The sequence below is a fragment of the Molossus molossus genome, unplaced genomic scaffold (genome assembly GCF_014108415.1).
Source record: "Molossus molossus isolate mMolMol1 unplaced genomic scaffold, mMolMol1.p scaffold_m16_p_10, whole genome shotgun sequence".
NCBI lineage: Eukaryota > Metazoa > Chordata > Mammalia > Chiroptera > Molossidae > Molossus > Molossus molossus.
The window spans coordinates 15912316-15930842 of record NW_023425345.1 but is presented as its reverse complement, the minus strand read 5'-3'; the positions used below and the strand labels follow the sequence as shown (position 1 = coordinate 15930842).

The following is an 18527-nucleotide window of genomic DNA, read 5'->3' as shown; positions in this document are numbered from 1 at the left end:
AACCATAAGGCTTTGGAGAAAAGTGCAGAGCAAAACAATTATGAGCAGGACAGCTACGAAGCCTATGAGGTTAATCTAATAAATATCATAATCCAAATAGAAAGAAAAATACATGATGGGAAGATATTAAGCATTTAATGTAGTGCAAAAAAATAGAAGTCATTTGATTTTAATTCTAGATGCCCTCTACTTCCACTGGCTTAGGGTCTTGACAGAAAAAAGAATTAATATCAGCATGTCGTCTATAAATATAAATATGTAAATGTGACTCACTGATCATATTTTACAGATCAACCTATGAACAAAACACAGAAAACTTGCCCAATGTCACGATAAAATCCAATGTCTACAATGAGGAAGTACAAGTGTGGCTAAAAGAAGACAGTGGCTATGCATGTATGCACCACCAACAGACACAGGCGACAATACTGTGAAGGGGGCGGGGCGGGAGGAGGGCGTCAATGGAGGAAAAAGGAGAAACATCCGTAACAAAAATAAATTAATTAAAAACAATTAATAGACCAAAAAAGAAGATGACGACGACAACAACGACGACGACAACAACGACGACGACAGTGGGTGAAGAGGGGGATGAAAAATGGAAGAAAGAGCATTGGAGCTAATATCTTCATTTTCCAAAGTAGGAAGTAAGAGATACTGTCTAAAATCAATGAAACAGAACATAAAAATAAAACATATAACTTAAAGTCATTTAATTATAATGTTATTTTAAAGCAATCAAGCTAACCAGTAAAAACTAAAATGTATCATAAAAAAATAACCACATTTCACCCTAGCTGTTGTGGCTGAGTTGGTTGGGCATTGTCCCATGCACTAAAAGGTCACCAGTCAGAGCACATACCCGAGCTGTGGGCTCGATCCCAGGCAGGGGGTGTGCAGGAGGCAGCCGAGGGATGTTTCCCTCTCACCTTGATGTTTCTCTCTCACTCCCTTCCTCTCTCTCTAAAAATCAATTTAAAAATAATGGCATTTAGAGGACAAAAGAAGAGAGATAAAGAGAATGTAAGTAAATTAAATATTCGTTCTCAGAGAAATAAGATATACCTATGTACTTGAAATATGGGGGTAACTCCTTTGTCAAGTGTATGATTATCTAACCACTGTGCTTACACCTGAAACTAATACAGAATAATATTGAATGCAAACTGTAATTAAAAAATAAATTAAATAGCCCTGGCTAGTCTGGCTCAACGGTTAGAGCATCGGCCCGCAGACCAGAGAGTGCCAGGTTCGGTTCCTGCTAAGTGCACGTACCTTGGTTGCAGTTTGTCCCGGGTCCCGGTTGGGGTCGTGTGGGCGGCAGCCAGTAGGTGTGTCTCTCTCGCACCAATATTTCTCTCTCTCTCTTCCTCCCTTTCTCCCACTCTATCTGAAGACAAATGCAAAAATATCCTGGGGGAAGGAAGGAAGGAAGGAAGGAAGGAAGGAAGGAAGGAAGGAAGGAAGGAAGGAAGGAAGGAAGGAAGGAAGGAAGGAAATAAAAGAAAATAAATAAAGTTGATGACCCAAGAACAGAGATATGTATATTTAGAGATGTGTTAAGCTTAAAATCCACTCTGGAGTGTGACACACTGAATATTTATTGATTACTTGCTCTAAAGCAGGTACTGTGAGAAGTATCAAAGATTTATAGATAACTATAAAACATTGCTTTAGTGTAGAAATGCTGAGTCATCTAACCAGAGAATTAACAGAATTTGTTAAGTGATAATAAGTTAGTAATAATGTTAAAGGGCTTTATTATCATAGAAACTAAATAGTGAACACAGAATAAAAATCGAGATTCCAAAACCAAAAACCGATGTACAAGAACAGAGATGGAAGAGAACTTAAGAGCAATATTAGAGACACTATTTAAACACGTATGGAAGTTTCCAGTCTTAAGATTGCTAAGCCCACTCTACCTACCAATAGTCAGCAGTGTAATGGTGGATCCAACCAATTCATTAAGAGATAAAGCTCAAATGATTAAAAACACTGAAGAGTCAAAGACATGATTACTAGTCTTTCCAGATGATATAAATGCCTAACTAAAAAATCAACTTGAGCATTTTTATAAACCACAATGTAATTCATAAGATAACAAAGCACAGGGTAAGAACGTCGACGACCTTCCTATCTACCAGCAACAACCAGTTGGAAAATACAATGGGGGAAATATCTATTTGCAATAGAAACAAATATTGCGAAACAATCAGAAAAAAAATAACAACAAATGTAGATAAATGTGTATTTTAAATAACTATATAACTCCTTAACAACATAAAAAGAGAAATGAAAACACAGAAATGTATATCATGCACCCAAGTGGGAAGATTCAATATTGTAAAAATGACAATTTTTTCCTAATTGATCTCTAAATTTGACATTGTTCTAATTAACAGCTTTATAGGTAAGGTCTAACGCTATAAAAATCTTACAAGAAGACATACGGGGAAATCTTCACGACACTTGACAATGATCTCTTGCCAAAAGCACAGGCAACAAATATAAAAATAAATAAATTGCACTGAATCAAAATCAAAAACATCTTTGCATCAAAGGACACAATCGGCAGAGTGAAAAGGCATCTTACAGACTGGGATACAATATTCATATATACAAAAATAATATATCTGATAAGGAATTAATTAAACTCATGGTTAAATAATGAATCATCATGATTTTTTATAGCTCATGGCATTTGTTGTTTTCATACAATATAAAATCTTTATTACAAAATAAGATTGTGTTTTAAATAATTCAAACAATGTACAAATGAAGTAGAAAGTTTAATTCCCTGGAATATTATGCCTTAGATATAACAATTATTAACATAGTATACACACTTGCAGACTTTCTAAGTACATACAAATAAGCACTACATATAACTTAAGGTATTTATGTGAAGTTAGTTTGTACTACGCAAAGTGTTCTTTAACCTGTGAATGCTACCAAATTTCCAGAGGCCAACAAAACCTAACAGAAAAAGGTCAATTTGCATTCGTATAGTGAGGACTTTATACAGAAACTTGCATTTATATTTTAAGATCTTCATAATAATTCTAGAAATTCGAACTAGCTTCCTCTTTTTAAAAAATAGAAAGCAGAGGGTAAATTACTTGTCCAAGGTTACACAGACAATAAATAGCAGTCAGGACAATTCAAATAAATGGTAAGGCTCATGAGAGCAAAATCCATATAGTATAATTCTTGTTTCATAGCATTCACAATACCTGGCACAATATTATAACATGAGGGTATGATGAATGTCCATGTTGTTTTCGGCTCTACATCCTATGCATAACAAATAGTCAAAAATATTTGTGCTACAAATGAGTGGGTGAATGCACAAAACAGGGACACGTGGAAGGATTCTAAATGAACTGAGATTTGCATTGAGCCATCACTTTTTTTTTTTTTTAACCTGTAGGATAAATAATATATTCAGCAGTTCGACCACCCTGGAAGCACAATGCAAAATTGAATCACACTTGACAAAGGTGATTTCCATAATGACTGATACTCTCTGTAACAGAAAAATGCTACAGTTAAGAATACTGGGCAGAACTCAGTATACAGGTGTACCTTACTGTGAGAAAGTGGGTCCTCTTAAAGCAATTTTTTAAATTTCACAGAAAAGTATTCACATGAGTTTTGGATCATATACAGTGGGCAAACTTGGGCAAATTAATCTCTTGAAACTCAGTTTTCTCAAGCTCACGTGAAAATATGTCCTCGGACTGTGGTGAAATGAAAGTGAGACGAGGTCTACCGAGTACGTATCACTGTACCTGCACCTGCTGGGACTCAGTGAATGCAAGGTATCACTGTTAACATTATTACTATCATTATCATCATACGTTCCTAAAATACATGAAATGGAGCCTTTCCAATGATAATACTGAATTGTTACTTTTAAAGTTAGAAAAATGACTGCATAAAAACCTAGATCAGCCTGGCTGGTGTGGCTCAGTGGATTGAGCATCATCCCATGGACTGAGAGGTCCCGGTTCGATTGCCGGTCATGGCACATTCCCCAGGTTACGGGCTCAATCCCCAGTAGGGGGCGTGCAGGAGGAGGCCAATAGCTGTGTCTCTCTCACATCTATGTTTCTATCTCTCCCTCCCTTCCTCTCTCTCTCTAAAAAAATAAATAAAAACACATTTTCAAAAACATACAAACAACAACAATAAAACCTAGATCAAATTTTAGCATCTTTTTTCAATCTAGATAGGCTGAGAAAATCCCAAATCATTAAGTCCTGGTTCCTTTTTGCTCAACACTTCTTCATTCAATTTAACTCTTTCCTCTTGCATTTTGCTATAGGCAACAAGAAAACCAGGCTGCCCCTTCAAAATTTTGCTCAGAAATCTGCACTAAACATCCAAGTTCATCACTTACTAGTTCCGCTTTCCACATAACTACAGACCACAATTCAGCCTGGGCTTTCTGCTACTTTATCATAAGTATCTCCTTTCCTCCAGTTTTTAACAACATGTTCCTCATTTACTTCTCAGTCCCTACCAGAAGCACCTTTCACATTTATGTCCACCAACACTCTCTCTGTGATGACTCAGCGATTCTCTAAGACCTGACTAAGTCAGGCACACTGACCTCTTTCCCCTTAGACTGTCAAATTAACAAATGACAACACTCAGCATAATAATAGCTGTCTGGTGTGAATGAATGAAAATTATATCAATTTTTTTTATTTTTAGCAGATTGGCAAAAACACAGGTTTTGGTGTGCCACCAAATTTTAGTTTGTGTGCCATGAGCTGATAAAAGTTGAAAACTGCTGTTTTGAGATAATACAGGTTCTCTGCTATTCGCCTCACTTTCTCTTGAACCCTCATCAGCAGTGCCTTTAATATCCATGTTTTCACAAACGTTCTGTGCAGGACATCAGGTATTCTCTAAGACGAAATAGGCCTCCCCACCACAGCACTTCCTCCTGAGCCCCCCCGGCCGGATCTTCAAGGTGCACGCTGTTCAAGGCAGCCTGGTTTCTTCTCCCGTGCTACTCAGAACTCTTCCAGCTTCTACCCAGCACACAATTCCAAAGCTGGCTCCACCTTCTAATGTATTTTTTACACCAGCATCCCACTTCCTGGCACCAAAATCTGCATGGGTTTCCCAGAGCCACTGTAACAAATGACCACAAACGTAATAACTTAAAACAACACAAATGGATTCTCTTACAGTTCTACATGTCAAAAGTTCAAGATGATTCTAACTGGGCTAAAATCAGGTATGGGCAGGGCTGGTTCCTTCGGGAGGCCCTAGGGAGGAATCCATGTCCTGTTTTTCAGCCAACTGCACCCCCATTCCTGGGTTCATGGTCGCATCACTTCAGCTCTGCATCGCCACGTCCCCTTCTCTGACTCCGACCCTCCTGTCTGTCCCTTACAAAGACCATAATGACTACATTGTCTCCACCTGGACAATTCAGGATGTGTCCCCATCTCAGAATCCTCAACTTTATCTGTGAAATCCCCTTGCGATGAAAGGTCACCTATTCACAGGTTGTAAACATGAAGATGTGGACATTTTGGGGGCTGATCCATCTGCCTACCACAGCCAAGTTCACTATCCGCTAAATTCTGTTTAAAACATTTAACCCATATTTTCAATTACATAGTTTTGAGCACTGCCCCCACGAACTACCCAGCTTATTACCAAACTAACATTTGTATATCAGCAAGAAGAAATTCAGCAGCAAAATAAGACTATGTCTTGAATCACAATTCCCAAAGCTGTTGATATCTGAGTAATTCCTTGACTCAGAGTTATTGTTTGGAGTCTTTGAACCTGTATCACAAAACCATGACTATTCTGGAGTTGAAAGATACCTAAAGGATCATTTCAATTTCAATTTCAAGATGATGGAAATAAGGCCTAGGGAAGTTAAATGATCTACCCAATGACATAAATTCTAACACAGAGGAGAGGGAGCATACATTTATCTTAAGAATTTCTGATGACTAGCTGTATGGAAATCCATTCTAAGAGCAAGCACATGGGAAGCTACTGCATTTACATAAAAATAATTTCTAAATTATTTTTAAGTAGATTTTTATTTAGCCACCTGAGCATCTTAGGTATTGAGAAAAATACTGATAAAGTGGTTTTCTACATAGCTAGAGGAATTTCAGATAAACGTCATCATTCATGAAAATAGAGACATACTTTCCAGAATGCTACACATGAGGGTTATCAGGCCAAATAACAGAGATTCTACTGTTGTTGATCTAATGACTAGATTGGAAAAAATTTAGAAAGTCCATGGGCCCTACAAACAAAATAGTTTCTGGCTCTCTGGACACATGGGAATTAACTCAGTGCTTTAATGAAAACCTAAGATAAATATCTGGTAATAAATGTGTACGGCATGTAAGTGCTTTTAAGCAAATTGGTATATCTTCACTTTATTTTTTAAAAAGCACCAGTTAAATTACACTTGCCCAATGCTACTTATCTCTTAAAAACACACACACACACCCCAGAGCCACTTGATATAAGACTTTGAACAGGCCACTAAGAATTGCTATTGGTATGTGAATAGACCCTTCAATAAATAAAGGAAAAATACATTACCATAAATAACAAGATATTTTAATATGAAGGGGGAAGTGTTCGTTTTTAACATATAGAACAAACAAAAAACTCAAAAACTGTAACTTGAGGCTGACATCAGAAGATAGCGAGAGCAGTTCCCTGGCCCCTCCCCTTGAAACTGCAAGGAGCTGAACAGCTGTGATTCAAGAAGAGTCCCTGCGCCACACACAAACGTGGCTGAGAGATGTGCACATTGAAACATCTGAAGGCGGGCAGGTCAGAGTGAGCAGAGGAGAGGAAGGGAGAGGAGCAGAGACAGGTGCCACAGGCATAGCCCAGGACTCACTGTGAGTCTCTGGTGTGTGTGGGGGGGTCAGGCTGCTGGCTGCCTGCGCTCCCTGCAGCCTTGAAGAGCAGAGAGATACAGTGAGCATTTCTGCCTGAGTGGTCGGTATGTGCTGCGGCTGAGGCCAGGGACCAGGAGGCAGAACGAGTGCAGAGGTACGGCTGCAGCTGTCTGGGGACTGCCACTGCCAGGCAGGAAAGCAAGACCACGGGGCCTGGCCACCCCCCTGGCCCTCTCACAGCTAGCAGCGGGCCCCAGATGAAGCTGTAGCAGTGAGTGTCAGGCTGTATATTATCTGCAGCCCTGGGAACCGCAGAGGCAGAAGTAGGCTGCAGCTAATCCCAGTGACAGGGTGGAGATACAGAGGTGAGGCAGCTAAGGTCTGGCAGTTGCTATTACTGGGAGGAGAACAAAGCCACAAATGCACCAGCTAGCCTCTCCCAGCTCACCCCACCCACCCACCCACAGCGGCCGTACTGCCAGCAGCGTCTGGTTGCAGGAGGAGGCACTAGGATTTCGTGGGCTCATAACCTCATCGCCCACCCCATCTCCACATGGGTTGGTGCCCTAAAGTGACCTGGTTACAGAAGAGCTGCTCTCCTCCCCAGGGAATACAGAGCATCCTTCCATGGCCAGCAGAGGTCTGAGAAGTCAGGTCAGTGCAAGAGAAACTAAAAAAAAAAAAAAAAAAAAAACTTGTGCTTTAGCGCCACCTACTGAAAAACAAAGGAAAGACGTCTTGACCTTGTAACTAGAGAAGTGCTATTCTTAAGGGGAAAAAAGAAAAGGCAGGTTTCATTTTTTCATTCCCATAGATGCCTAGGCAGAAAAAGAGTCTATGAAATACCATGAGTAACCAAGGTAAGGAGGCAGCTCAGAAAGAAAATGAAAAAACTCCAGAGACTAAACTTAAACACATGGGAATATGTGATTTGAATGACAGAGTGCAGTTCTGGAAAAACTTAATGGGATACAAGAAAACACAGAAAGTTGAATACACTTGGAAATAAAATTAATGAACAAAACAAGTTCTTTACCAAAAAAAATTGAAACTTTAAAAAATAACCAAATAGAAATTCTGGAGCTGAGGAACTCAATAAAAGTGATGAAGAATGAACTAAGAACGTTTAGGAAATAAAGTTTACCAGATGGAGGAAAAAATCAGTGATGTTGAAGATATACTTCTAGAAAGGAGGGAGATTTGAGAGTAAAAGAAATGAAAGAAACCTGGCTGGTTTTACTCAGTGGTTAGAATGTCAGCCTAAAGACCCTCTGAGGGTCACAGGTTCGATTCCCAGTCAAGGGCATGTACCTGGGTTGCAGTTTGATCCCTGGCCCTGGATAGGGTCTTGCAGGAGGCAACTAATCAATGCGTCTCTCTCACATTGATGTTTCTCCCTCTGTGTGTCTCTCTCTTCCACTCTGTCAAAAAAAATCAGTGGAAAAATATCCTTGAGTAAAGATTAACAACAACCAAAGAAGAAACAAAAGAACTCTAGGAGAACTAACTCCATCAGAAAGAGCGATATAAGAATAAGGTATTAGCCAGAAGTAGTAGAAAGGAAGAAAGGAAGAAACCGTGAGCTTATTTAAACGAACAGCTGATGAGAACTTCCCAAACCTGCAAACCCTCAGCTCATATACCCAGTGGTGAAAAAGTGAAAGCCTTTCCTTGAAGATCAGGAACAAGGTAAGGATGCCCACTCTCACCACTGTTATTCAACACAGTACTGGAAGTCTTAGCCAGAGCAATCAGGCAAGAGAAAGAAATAAAAGGCATCCAAGTTGGGAACGTAGAAGTAAAACTGTCACTTTTTGCAGATAGCATTATTCTTTATATAGACAACCCCAAAGACTCCAGCAAACAACTAGTAGAAACAATAAACAAATACATACAGTAAAGTTGCAGGATACGAAATCAATGTACAAAAATCCATTGCATTCCTGTATACTAACAATGAAATATCAGGGAAAAAAAGAAAAGAAAAAAAAAATTCCTTCTGCAAATGCAACAAAATAATAAAATGCCTAGAAATAAATTTAACAAAGTATGTAAGGACCTATACACTGAAAACTACAAGGCATTATTAAAAGAAATAATAAAAGACACAAAGAAATGAAAAGATATTCCATGTTCATGGATTACAAGAATCGACATAGTTAAAATGACCATACTACCCAATGGCATTTTTTAAAGAAATAGGACCAAAAAAAAAAAAAAAATCATCGCATATGTATGGAACCATAAAAGACCCCAAATAGCCAAAGCAATCCTAAGAAAAAAGAACAAAGCTAGAGGTATCATACTCTCAAATTCAAATTATACTACAAAGTGGTAATCAAAATGATCAAAACAGTAGGTATTGGCAGAAAAACAGACACATAGACCAATGGAACACAACTGAGAGCCCAGAAATAAACCCACATGTATATGGGCAAATAAACTTGGACAAAGGAGTCAAAAACAAACAATGGAGAACAGAAAGCCCCTTCGATAAATGGTGCTGGAGAAATTGAAAAGCCACATGCAAATGAACGAAACTGTTACCATACATAAAAATTAACTCAAAATGGATCAAAGACCTAAATATAAGACCTAAAACCATAAATTACTTAGAAGAAAACTTAGGTACTAAAATTATGAACCTTGGTCTTAGAAAGTATTTTATGAATTTGACCTCAAAGGCCAGGGAATTAAAAGCAAAATAAATGAATGGGATCCTCTCAAACAAAAAAGCTTCTGCACAGCAAAAGACACTGTCAACAAAACAAGAAGTCAATCAAATGGAGGAAGATATTTGCAAGCAACACCTCAAATAAGGGTTTAATATTCAGAATATATAGAGAACTCATCAACAACAACAAAACCCAATCAAATTTAAAAAATGGGCAGAGGATCTGAACAGACACTTCTCCCAAGAAGACAAATAAATGGCCAACAGATAAATGAAAAGATGCTCAACTTCCCTAGCCTTTAGGGAAATGCAAATCAAAACTACAATGAAATACCACCCCACATCTGTTAGAGTGGCTTCTAATATCAACAAGTAATAACAAGTGTTGAAGAAGTTGTGGATAAAAAAGAAACCACTATGGAAAACAGTATGAAAGTTCCTCAAAAAATTACAAGTAGAGTTACCATATGACCTAGTAACCCCTCTTCTGGGTATCTACCCAAATGTTTGGAAAACATTTATTCATATAAATATATATACCCCTCCAGGGTCCAAACACAGTAGGGGCCAGGGCCTAAGGGCATGCAGTTCCCTGAAGGGTCCTCTGGCCCAGTTTCTAGTGAATGAAGTTTTATACACACACACACACACACACACACACACACACACACATCCCTATGTTCATTACTTCTTATTCATGGTGGCCAAGACATGCACAAAACCAGTGTCCTTCCATAGATGACGGATAAAGAGGATGTGGTACATACATACAATGAAATATTACTCAGCCATATGACAAGATGAAATACTAACATTTGTGACAACAGGGTAGATCTTGAGAATATCACGCTAAGCCACATAAGTCATATGGAAAGTCAAGAACATATGATTTCATGCATATGTGGGCTATAAAACTGAAAACAGCAAATGAACAAACAAAACTCACAGATAAAGGCGACAGTACGGTGGTCATCAGAGGACAGTGGGGTGGGAGGGAGTTAGTAAATGGTAAAGGGGATCAAATACATGGTGATGGAAGGAGAGCTGACTCTGGGTGGGGAACACACAATGCAATATACAGATAATTATAGACTTGTCAACTTTAAACCTATCTATTTTACATTAACCAATATTACCCCAATCAATTTAGTTTAAAAACCATGGCTGTGTGTGTGTGTGTGTGTGTGTTGTTAGGTATACTATTGTGCCAATAAAGATATTTTAATCTTATTGAATTGGTATTTATAATATTATCAAAGTTCCTCAGACCTTTTTATATAAGCAATCTGACAGTGGGTAAAGAATAGAGCATAACTGTGATGTTTGAGGCTCTTTTCACTGTCAAGTCAGAGTAAATGTCTATGGAAAAGGTTAAAAATCTCATTAGCAATTCAAAGGTGTGTCAAAATATAAAAATGATCATGGCTGTAAAAATAGACATTGCTAATAAAAACAGTTTTATTCTCCCTGTTAACAGAAATAATAATTTCCCTAATAAAAAATAGAAAGTATGAAAAAGGAAATTAAAATCACAACATCCAGATAAGCTTTTAAACATTTCACTGAACATACTTTCAAACCCAAACACACACACACACACACACACACACACACACACACACACACACAGATGATTTTACATAAATTGGACCAAGCATATAATGTTAGTTTGAAATCTGTTTGCTTTGATTCTTTTCTTTAAAATATAACTCAGGGATATCTTTTCATTTCAATAAATATAAAACTACATAATCATTTTTATGGACACAGAATATTCTATCATAGAATGCTCCATAATTCATTTAACCAAATCCCTATTGTAAGCTATTATTCCTTGGTTATTGTCTTTTTTGAAACAATAAACCTTGAAAACCATCCTGTACGAACCTGTTCACCAACTTGTCCAACTCTCTCTTCAAGGTAAATTCTACAATTATAATTATCTACAATAGAAGTGCTGGATAAGATACTATGAGTATTTTATTCATACCTAACAGAAAATTTGCCTAACTCTTTCCGAAAGCAATGTGCCCACATGTATAAAGATTCTTGGATGGGGGCTGGGGGGGGGGGTCTGCTGAGCGGAGGCAGGCAGGGTGGTGTGGTGAGGTGGAGAGGACAGTGTCCCTGTGACAGGGAGGGGCCGTTAGGCAACAAAGGAGTATGACATGGGCACAGGTCACAATGGGCAGGAGACTAAAAGCAGCCCCCGCGGGTGGTTTGGCCATAGGCGGCTTCGGCGTCCAGAGAAAGGAGGGGATCAGGACTGGCAGCTGAGCTTGCGGAGTCAGAGAGCAGAGGTTTGTGAACCAGTGTGGCCCAAAAGGAAGTCCTCCCCGAGTGAACACCAGTGTCAGCGCGCCTGGACTTCTGCGCACCCGGACATCTGCGGGGACCGGAGATCCGCACGCCCCGGGCGGGGCACAGTCTGGTGCAGAAGCAATTGTCTTTAACCCCGAGAAGTCAGTAATCAGCGCCCCCACCCTGCCCTCAGTCACTCAGAGACAGAAGCAGCCTGCAGAAGACCGCTGCTCGCGGGAATCAGGACACTGTGAGGTGTGACGAGGCAGGTGGAGGAGCCCTCGCAGTAGCAGAGAGCCGTGGACAGCCAACCCGAGGCAGCCAGAGGAGGCCCTGCGGCGGGCATGTTTAACACCCCCCCAGGGAACCTGCAGCAGCAGCTGTCCCAGGGGGAGTATGCTCTATTCAAGCACGCACAGATGTTCGAGAGCGACTTCATACAGGTCAGCAGAAGAGGGGAAGTGATTGACGTGCACAACAGTGTCCAAATGGTGACGGTGGGCATCGTCCGCACCAGCCCCCACCTCGTCCTACCTGATGTCATGCTGCTGGCCAGCCAGAAGACAGGTCACCAGCCTACACAGAACTTAGAGCTGAGGAGGCTGCTTCCTTTGATGTTTGTCAAGATATCCATCCATAACCTTAAAAAACAACAGCTCCGCCTGAAGCTGGCCACCGGCCGCTCTCTCTACCTTCAACTGTGTCCCCAGTGGGATATGAGAGATCTTTTTGCTCAGTGGGAAGACCTCATTTACATGCTGAACCCACCGGTGGAGGTTTACAGGGGTACCCAAGCCATTCCAGCGGATGCCATGCCGGACACGCCTGTGTTTGAGGAAGAAAACAGCCCAGAGGTGAGTCTCTGCAGCCTCGAGAAGCTGGGGCCGGGGTGCTTCAGGGACAGTCCTGAGGCTTATTTAAAAACGTGCTGTACTTGGAAGTGTTCGGGGCCAAACAAGCCTCCGCTTGGAGGCAGTGCTGCATTGGGGAGTTCCTAATGCTTCTCCAAAGTGTTCCCCAAGGCTGTATTTTAGAGATTATTAGCTGGCAGCAACTCTTAATTTCATATTCAATATTGCTTTGCAACTGCAGCATCCTCACCATCCAGTCTACTCTTGAACATATACCACTCCAACCCAGGCAGGTGACAAGCCGTGGGATGTAATGTCTCTCCACGGCTGCCGTGCACTGGGTTCTGTGCACATCCGTGGCAGGGCGACGTACCTGCACGCGTGGGCACCATTTGTTAGTAGCTATGAAACAGTCAAGTGCATGCTGCTTTAGCAGCAGAAACACCAACACAAGTGCTTTTAAAAAGCCTATGAGGCTATTCACCGGAGAATTATAACAGTGCTTCCCCTGGTACTGGAATGATCCCTGTGGTCACTGTGGAGCCCCTGTAGAGGGGATTCCTGCACCGAACAGGAGACTGGACTTTGAGACTTCAAAATTCTTTTTATAAGTTCTTGTTTAGCTATAGGAATAGAAGGGAGCAGGCCTTTCTGCCTCACTTGATTTCACTTACACGTCTTCCTCCTAGGCAAATGCCTTTCATTTCTACAAAGGAGACCAAGACCAAGTCAGCATCAGGAGCCTTCACTCGAGCCCCTAAGCATTTGGGGCCACCTAGTGTGATGACGCGGGGAGGAAGGACTTCAACATGCCTCCCACATACTGCATTCAAGACTTCACATTCTCCAGTCACACGGCCTATGGTGCCTTTTATCAGAAAGGGCAGGACTGCTGGGGGGAGCAGGGGCAACGTGGGCAGTATCACAGGTGCCAGTCTGCAAATTCAGAAGAGAAACACAGACTGGCAGGAGCAGCCGTCACAGATGCGGAAGCCGCACAGCATGGCCAAAGCGGGTGCTGAGCTGTCCCTGTCCTCAGAGGGTACTGCCAGCACACCGGGACAGCTGCTGGGCTCCCCGGGGCAGCGAGAGGGCAGGGGCTGCGGGACCAGACTGCTGGCAAGAACTTCGGGCTCTGAACTGCTTTCAACTTTCCCTTAACTTGATTATTTGTAATGAAATAAATAGATGACAATAAAATGCTAAATAAAGATTGCTCTCAAAGATCCTCATTCATTTATAATCTAATTCTATTAGCCAAAGAAAACTCTAAAACGTTCCAGCGACAGAAGCAACCAGTGGGAAGCAGGATGAGGTAGACGAAGCCAGGAAAGCAACATTTTACCCGTATGACCTTGACTAGGTTACCTGCCTCCTTCTTTAAATGGTTACTATGAGCATTAGACATTATACATGTGAAAGGTCTGGCACATGATAAATAGGCACTGTGTAAATGCAGTGATCATTACTGTCAGAAGTGGTGAGAAACAAATTTGAGTTTAATTATACTTTCTGAAATTCTCTCTCTCTCTCTCTCTCACACACACACACACACACATTCTTGCACCTCCTCCCCCCGCCATGTGTTTTCCCTGCCTCTCTCTCTCCTAAGCGCCAAGGGCCCTTTTGCCTCTGTAACTTGTTTCCTGAGCCCATTTTTTTTTTATGGCTCACTTCTTCTACCATAAAAATAATAATAATTATACTCTCTAGAAAGGGCTTCATTCTTGAGTTCTCTTCTAATTCTTTGCCCAACTTAAAATGAAATTGTCTAGTAATATTAAATATAAATATAAAATATCTAGTAATATCTAGTAATCTTAATCTCCTGAGTTAGTTAGAATTCTAAATTTTCATGTAATTAAAAGGACGTGCTTCCCGTAAAAACGTCAATAATCCAGTCGTAAAGAAATTATAAAATGCAAAAAAAAAAAACTAGAAAAACATAAAAAGTTAGATAAAATCTGAATATAAGATCAATTCAAAAGCTAGACAAAAACTGGAAATTAAATAATCTTTGAAGTATAAGATTATGCAAGTAAAAAAAATCTATTTAATATTCTAGAAGTGGCCCTGGCCGGTTTGGTTTAGCAGTTAGAGCATCAGCCCACGGACCAAAAAGTCACCAGTTCAGTTCCTAGTCAAGGGCATGTACCTGGGTTGCAGGTTTGATCCCTGGCCCCAGTGGGGGTCATGTGGGAGGCAACCAATTTTTTATTTTTATTTTTTAATCCTCAGGGATATTTTTCTATTTATCTTCAGACAGAGTGAAAGGGAGAGAAAGGAAGAGAGAGAAACATTAACGTGAGAGGGACACATCAACTGGTTGCCTCCCACACGACCCCAACCAAGGCTGGGGATGAACTGCAACCAAGATACTTGAGCCCTTGGCTGGACTCAAACCCAAGACTCATTGGTCTGCAGGCTGACACTCTACCGCTGAGCCAAACCAGCCAGGGAGGAGGCAACCAACTGATGTGTCTCTCTCACATCAATGTTTTTCTCTTTCTCCTTCCCTCCCTTCCACTCTAAAAAATTAATAGAGCCCGGAAGGTGTGTCTCAGTGGTTGAGCATCGACCCAGGCACCAGGAGGTCGCTGGTTAGATTCCCGGTCAGGGCACATGCCCAGGTTGTGGGCCCGATCCCCAGTGAGGGGGGCCATGCAGAGGTGGCCAATCAATGTTCTCTCTCATCGATATTTCTCTCTCTCTCTCCCTCTCCCTTCCTCTCTCTCTAAAATTAATAAAGAAAACAAAAAAAAAAGTTAAAAAAATTAATGGAAAAATATCCTCTGGTGAGGATTAACAAAAAAAATAAAAAGTCTAGCCCTGGCTGGTTTGGCTCAGCAGTTAGAGTGTCGGCCCACAGACCAATGAGTCGCAGGTTTGATTCTGGTCAAGGGCACGTACCTCAGTTGCAGTCCCAGCCATAGTCAGGTTGTGAGGGAGGCAACCAATTGATGTGTCTCTCTCACATTGATGTTTCTCTCTCTCTCTCTCTCTCTCTCTCTCTCTCTCTCTCTCTCTCTCTCCCCCTCTCACTCTAACTGAAGATAAATGAGAAATATCCTTGGATGAGAGGGGAAAAAAGTCTGGAAGTGACACATGGCATAATTTTACAGCCCAGAGCCAGAATGTATATGTAACCCAGCTTCCAATTAAGCCCGTACTTCCATAAGCCTCATATTTTGAAGCTTAGCACTGTGCTTTGACTATAAAATATATTTGACATGTTTGTTGGATCCAATTAAATTGTTATAAATATGAAATAAATATAATTTATTCCCATCAAACAAACCAGGATATATAGACATCTACATAGCTCTGTACTAATTCCACTGATCCCAAAGTCTCCCGTACCAAACTATAAGGTAGTGGTTTTTCATGAGGCTCAATATGCACAGTGCTTATGGCTTTAATGATTATTACTGACATTGAAAAATATTTCCAAACCCCCAAAAATGACTTCAAAATAAAGTTTTCTTAAAATTCGTAAATAACAAAATCATATCTCTAGAAAAATCCCAAGTTCAAAACTGTTGAAAGTCATAGGATAAATCTATATTTGCTATCATACCTTGAGCATCATAACAAATGTATTAAACTATATTAAAGGAATTAACCATTGTGTATTAATTCGATTGTAAAATATAAAAGTATTTTTAGAACTTTGCACCATCACACATAAAGCAATTTTATAATTATATATATGTGTGTGTATATATAAACATATGTAAATGTTAAAATCTATCAACAAATTGTGAACATGAATAAAATAAGGCTAGATGAGAACATTGGTAAAAGAATTCTAATCTTGATTAAACACAGTAAAAAAATAAAAAGGAATACTGAATCTCAGGCAAATTCATAGATCGAATTCAGTAACAGTTAAAATCCCAATAAGGATTCTTTTTAAATTTGACATAATAATTATAAAATACAAAGTTTTTAAAGCAAGTAATCACATCAGCTAATGGTTTCAATGCATTAATAATTTCTCCCACCACATATTACATATAAAAATTAGGAAAGCAGCCCACCCGGTGTGGCTCACTGGTTGAACACCAACCCAGGCACCAAGAGGTCAGCGGCTCAATTCCCAGTCAGGGCACATGCCCGGGTTGTGGGCCCGATCCCCGGTGGGGGTGTGCAGGAGGCGGCCAGTCAGTGTTCTTTCTCATCAATGTTCACATCTCTCTCTCCCTCTCCCTTCCTCTCTGTCTCTAAACCTCTCTCAATAAAGAAAAAATATAAGGAAAACACAAATAAAACAGGATGAGATATAATGAGGAATGTGCATTATTGTCCAATGGAAAGTCATAGAAAAACTAGGTACCCACAACTGAAAAACAAATACAGAGTCAGATTTGGAACTGGTTACAAGGAAGTCTAGATGAGAGGAGTCAAACGACAACAACAAAAAAGACTGAGAAGCTTAATGAATTTATAGTTCATGCTCACACTTATACATACATACAAATAGAGGGAAAAAAAGCTGCAGGCTGGGAAGCATTGTGTGGCGAATGTAACTACCAAAATATTAATACTCATTTATTGACGTAATACCAGTCTTCACAAAAAAATGGCCAAAGAAAAATATCTAACATTAAAATTTTTAAACCAAAAGCAAGTTACTATCGATCTTACTACCAAGTCTAATAAAATTAAAAAAAAATAAGAATTAAATTTAAATGTTAGCAAAGTGGTCATAACAAAGATATTAAACTACAAGATAGCCATATATTATTAAATATATGACTTAAAATACAGTTATATATTATTGATGGCTTAGAGCCCTAATACTTTCCAAGAATTCTATTTTTTAAATATAAAATACAAAGAAGTTAATTTTATGACACAAAAAAATAGGTAAAGGCATTCAATTATTGGTAAACTTTTAAGCAGCTGAGGATATATTACTAAAATAAAACCTATGCTTCTTAATTTTCTTTCTCCTATACCCTTAAAGATATGAGGTAAAACTCTATATGTAAAAACCATAAGTGAAGAAATGAAACCCCAGAATATATACATTTGTTCATTGTTTCAGTCAACGGTTACCTAATTCTGACAATATACCAGGAACTATGCTGGCATTAGATGGTGAGCAACACGTACTCTCACCTGTATGAAACGCACAGTCAAGTACACATTGACAAAATTATGTAATGGTTAGGATAAAGTGTCTTCAAGTCTGATAAACAGTTCATATTAAGGTAAAGAGATTCTTTAAGTATTATATATTGATTCAATTATCCTATTTGGCTCTCCACAATAATAGTGGAATTTGAGGGGATATCATCAAATTGTCTGTAACATGGGCATGAAAAGTGTGACCGTTTCTTAGACACAATTGCTTCATCTTTGTTACAAAACATAAAATAATATTTTTGAGATATAAAGCTATTCTGGACAATCACTGTGAATTGCCTACTGGACTATTTTTCCACCCACGTTTATGTAGGTACACATACATACCTTTGCCATTATACTGGTTTTTGTTTTTTTATAACATGCTTTTTCATTTGGAGATAGAAATATTTTTATCGTGGCTTCAAATTTCCTAACTCTGTTTGACTTATTTTACTTTTTCTGGAATTCTCCTAAGGGCTGTGATCCATACATATCATAGAAATTTGAAGGTGATACAACTGAATTAAAATTGACTTAATGAATAGTAAAATGGCTTCAAAATTGTAGTCAGTGTTATAATGTCCTCCTCTCATTTTTGGGTTGTACCAAATAATGCCTTACATTATTCTACAATGTTCCTTTGTGCTAAAGAAAAAAAAT

General features: G+C 39.5%; 2 protein-coding genes across 6 annotated transcripts in view; one reads left to right on the top strand and one right to left on the bottom strand.

Annotated features, from left to right (window-relative positions):
- ANKS1B (ankyrin repeat and sterile alpha motif domain containing 1B) overlaps nt 1-18527 on the bottom strand; it is a 917777-nt gene that overhangs the window by 674921 nt on the left and 224329 nt on the right. The gene's annotated exons all lie outside the window — the stretch shown is intronic.
- On the top strand, nt 11751-12881 carry FAM71C (family with sequence similarity 71 member C). The gene is made up of 2 exons (XM_036250725.1): nt 11751-11882; nt 12174-12881. Exons 1-2 carry the CDS (start codon nt 11751-11753, stop codon nt 12879-12881), a joined length of 840 nt encoding a protein of 279 aa, XP_036106618.1.

What these genes read in the sequence shown, in the direction of transcription:
- FAM71C (XM_036250725.1), top strand. Translation starts at nt 11,751, where the DNA reads ATGGGCACAGGTCACAATGGGCAGGAGACTAAAAGCAGCCCCCGCGGG. An exon ending in TGCGGAGTCAGAGAGCAGAG is followed by an intron (nt 11,883 to 12,173) that starts GTTTGTGAACCA and finishes CCCTCGCAGTAG; the next exon opens with CAGAGAGCCGTGGACAGCCA.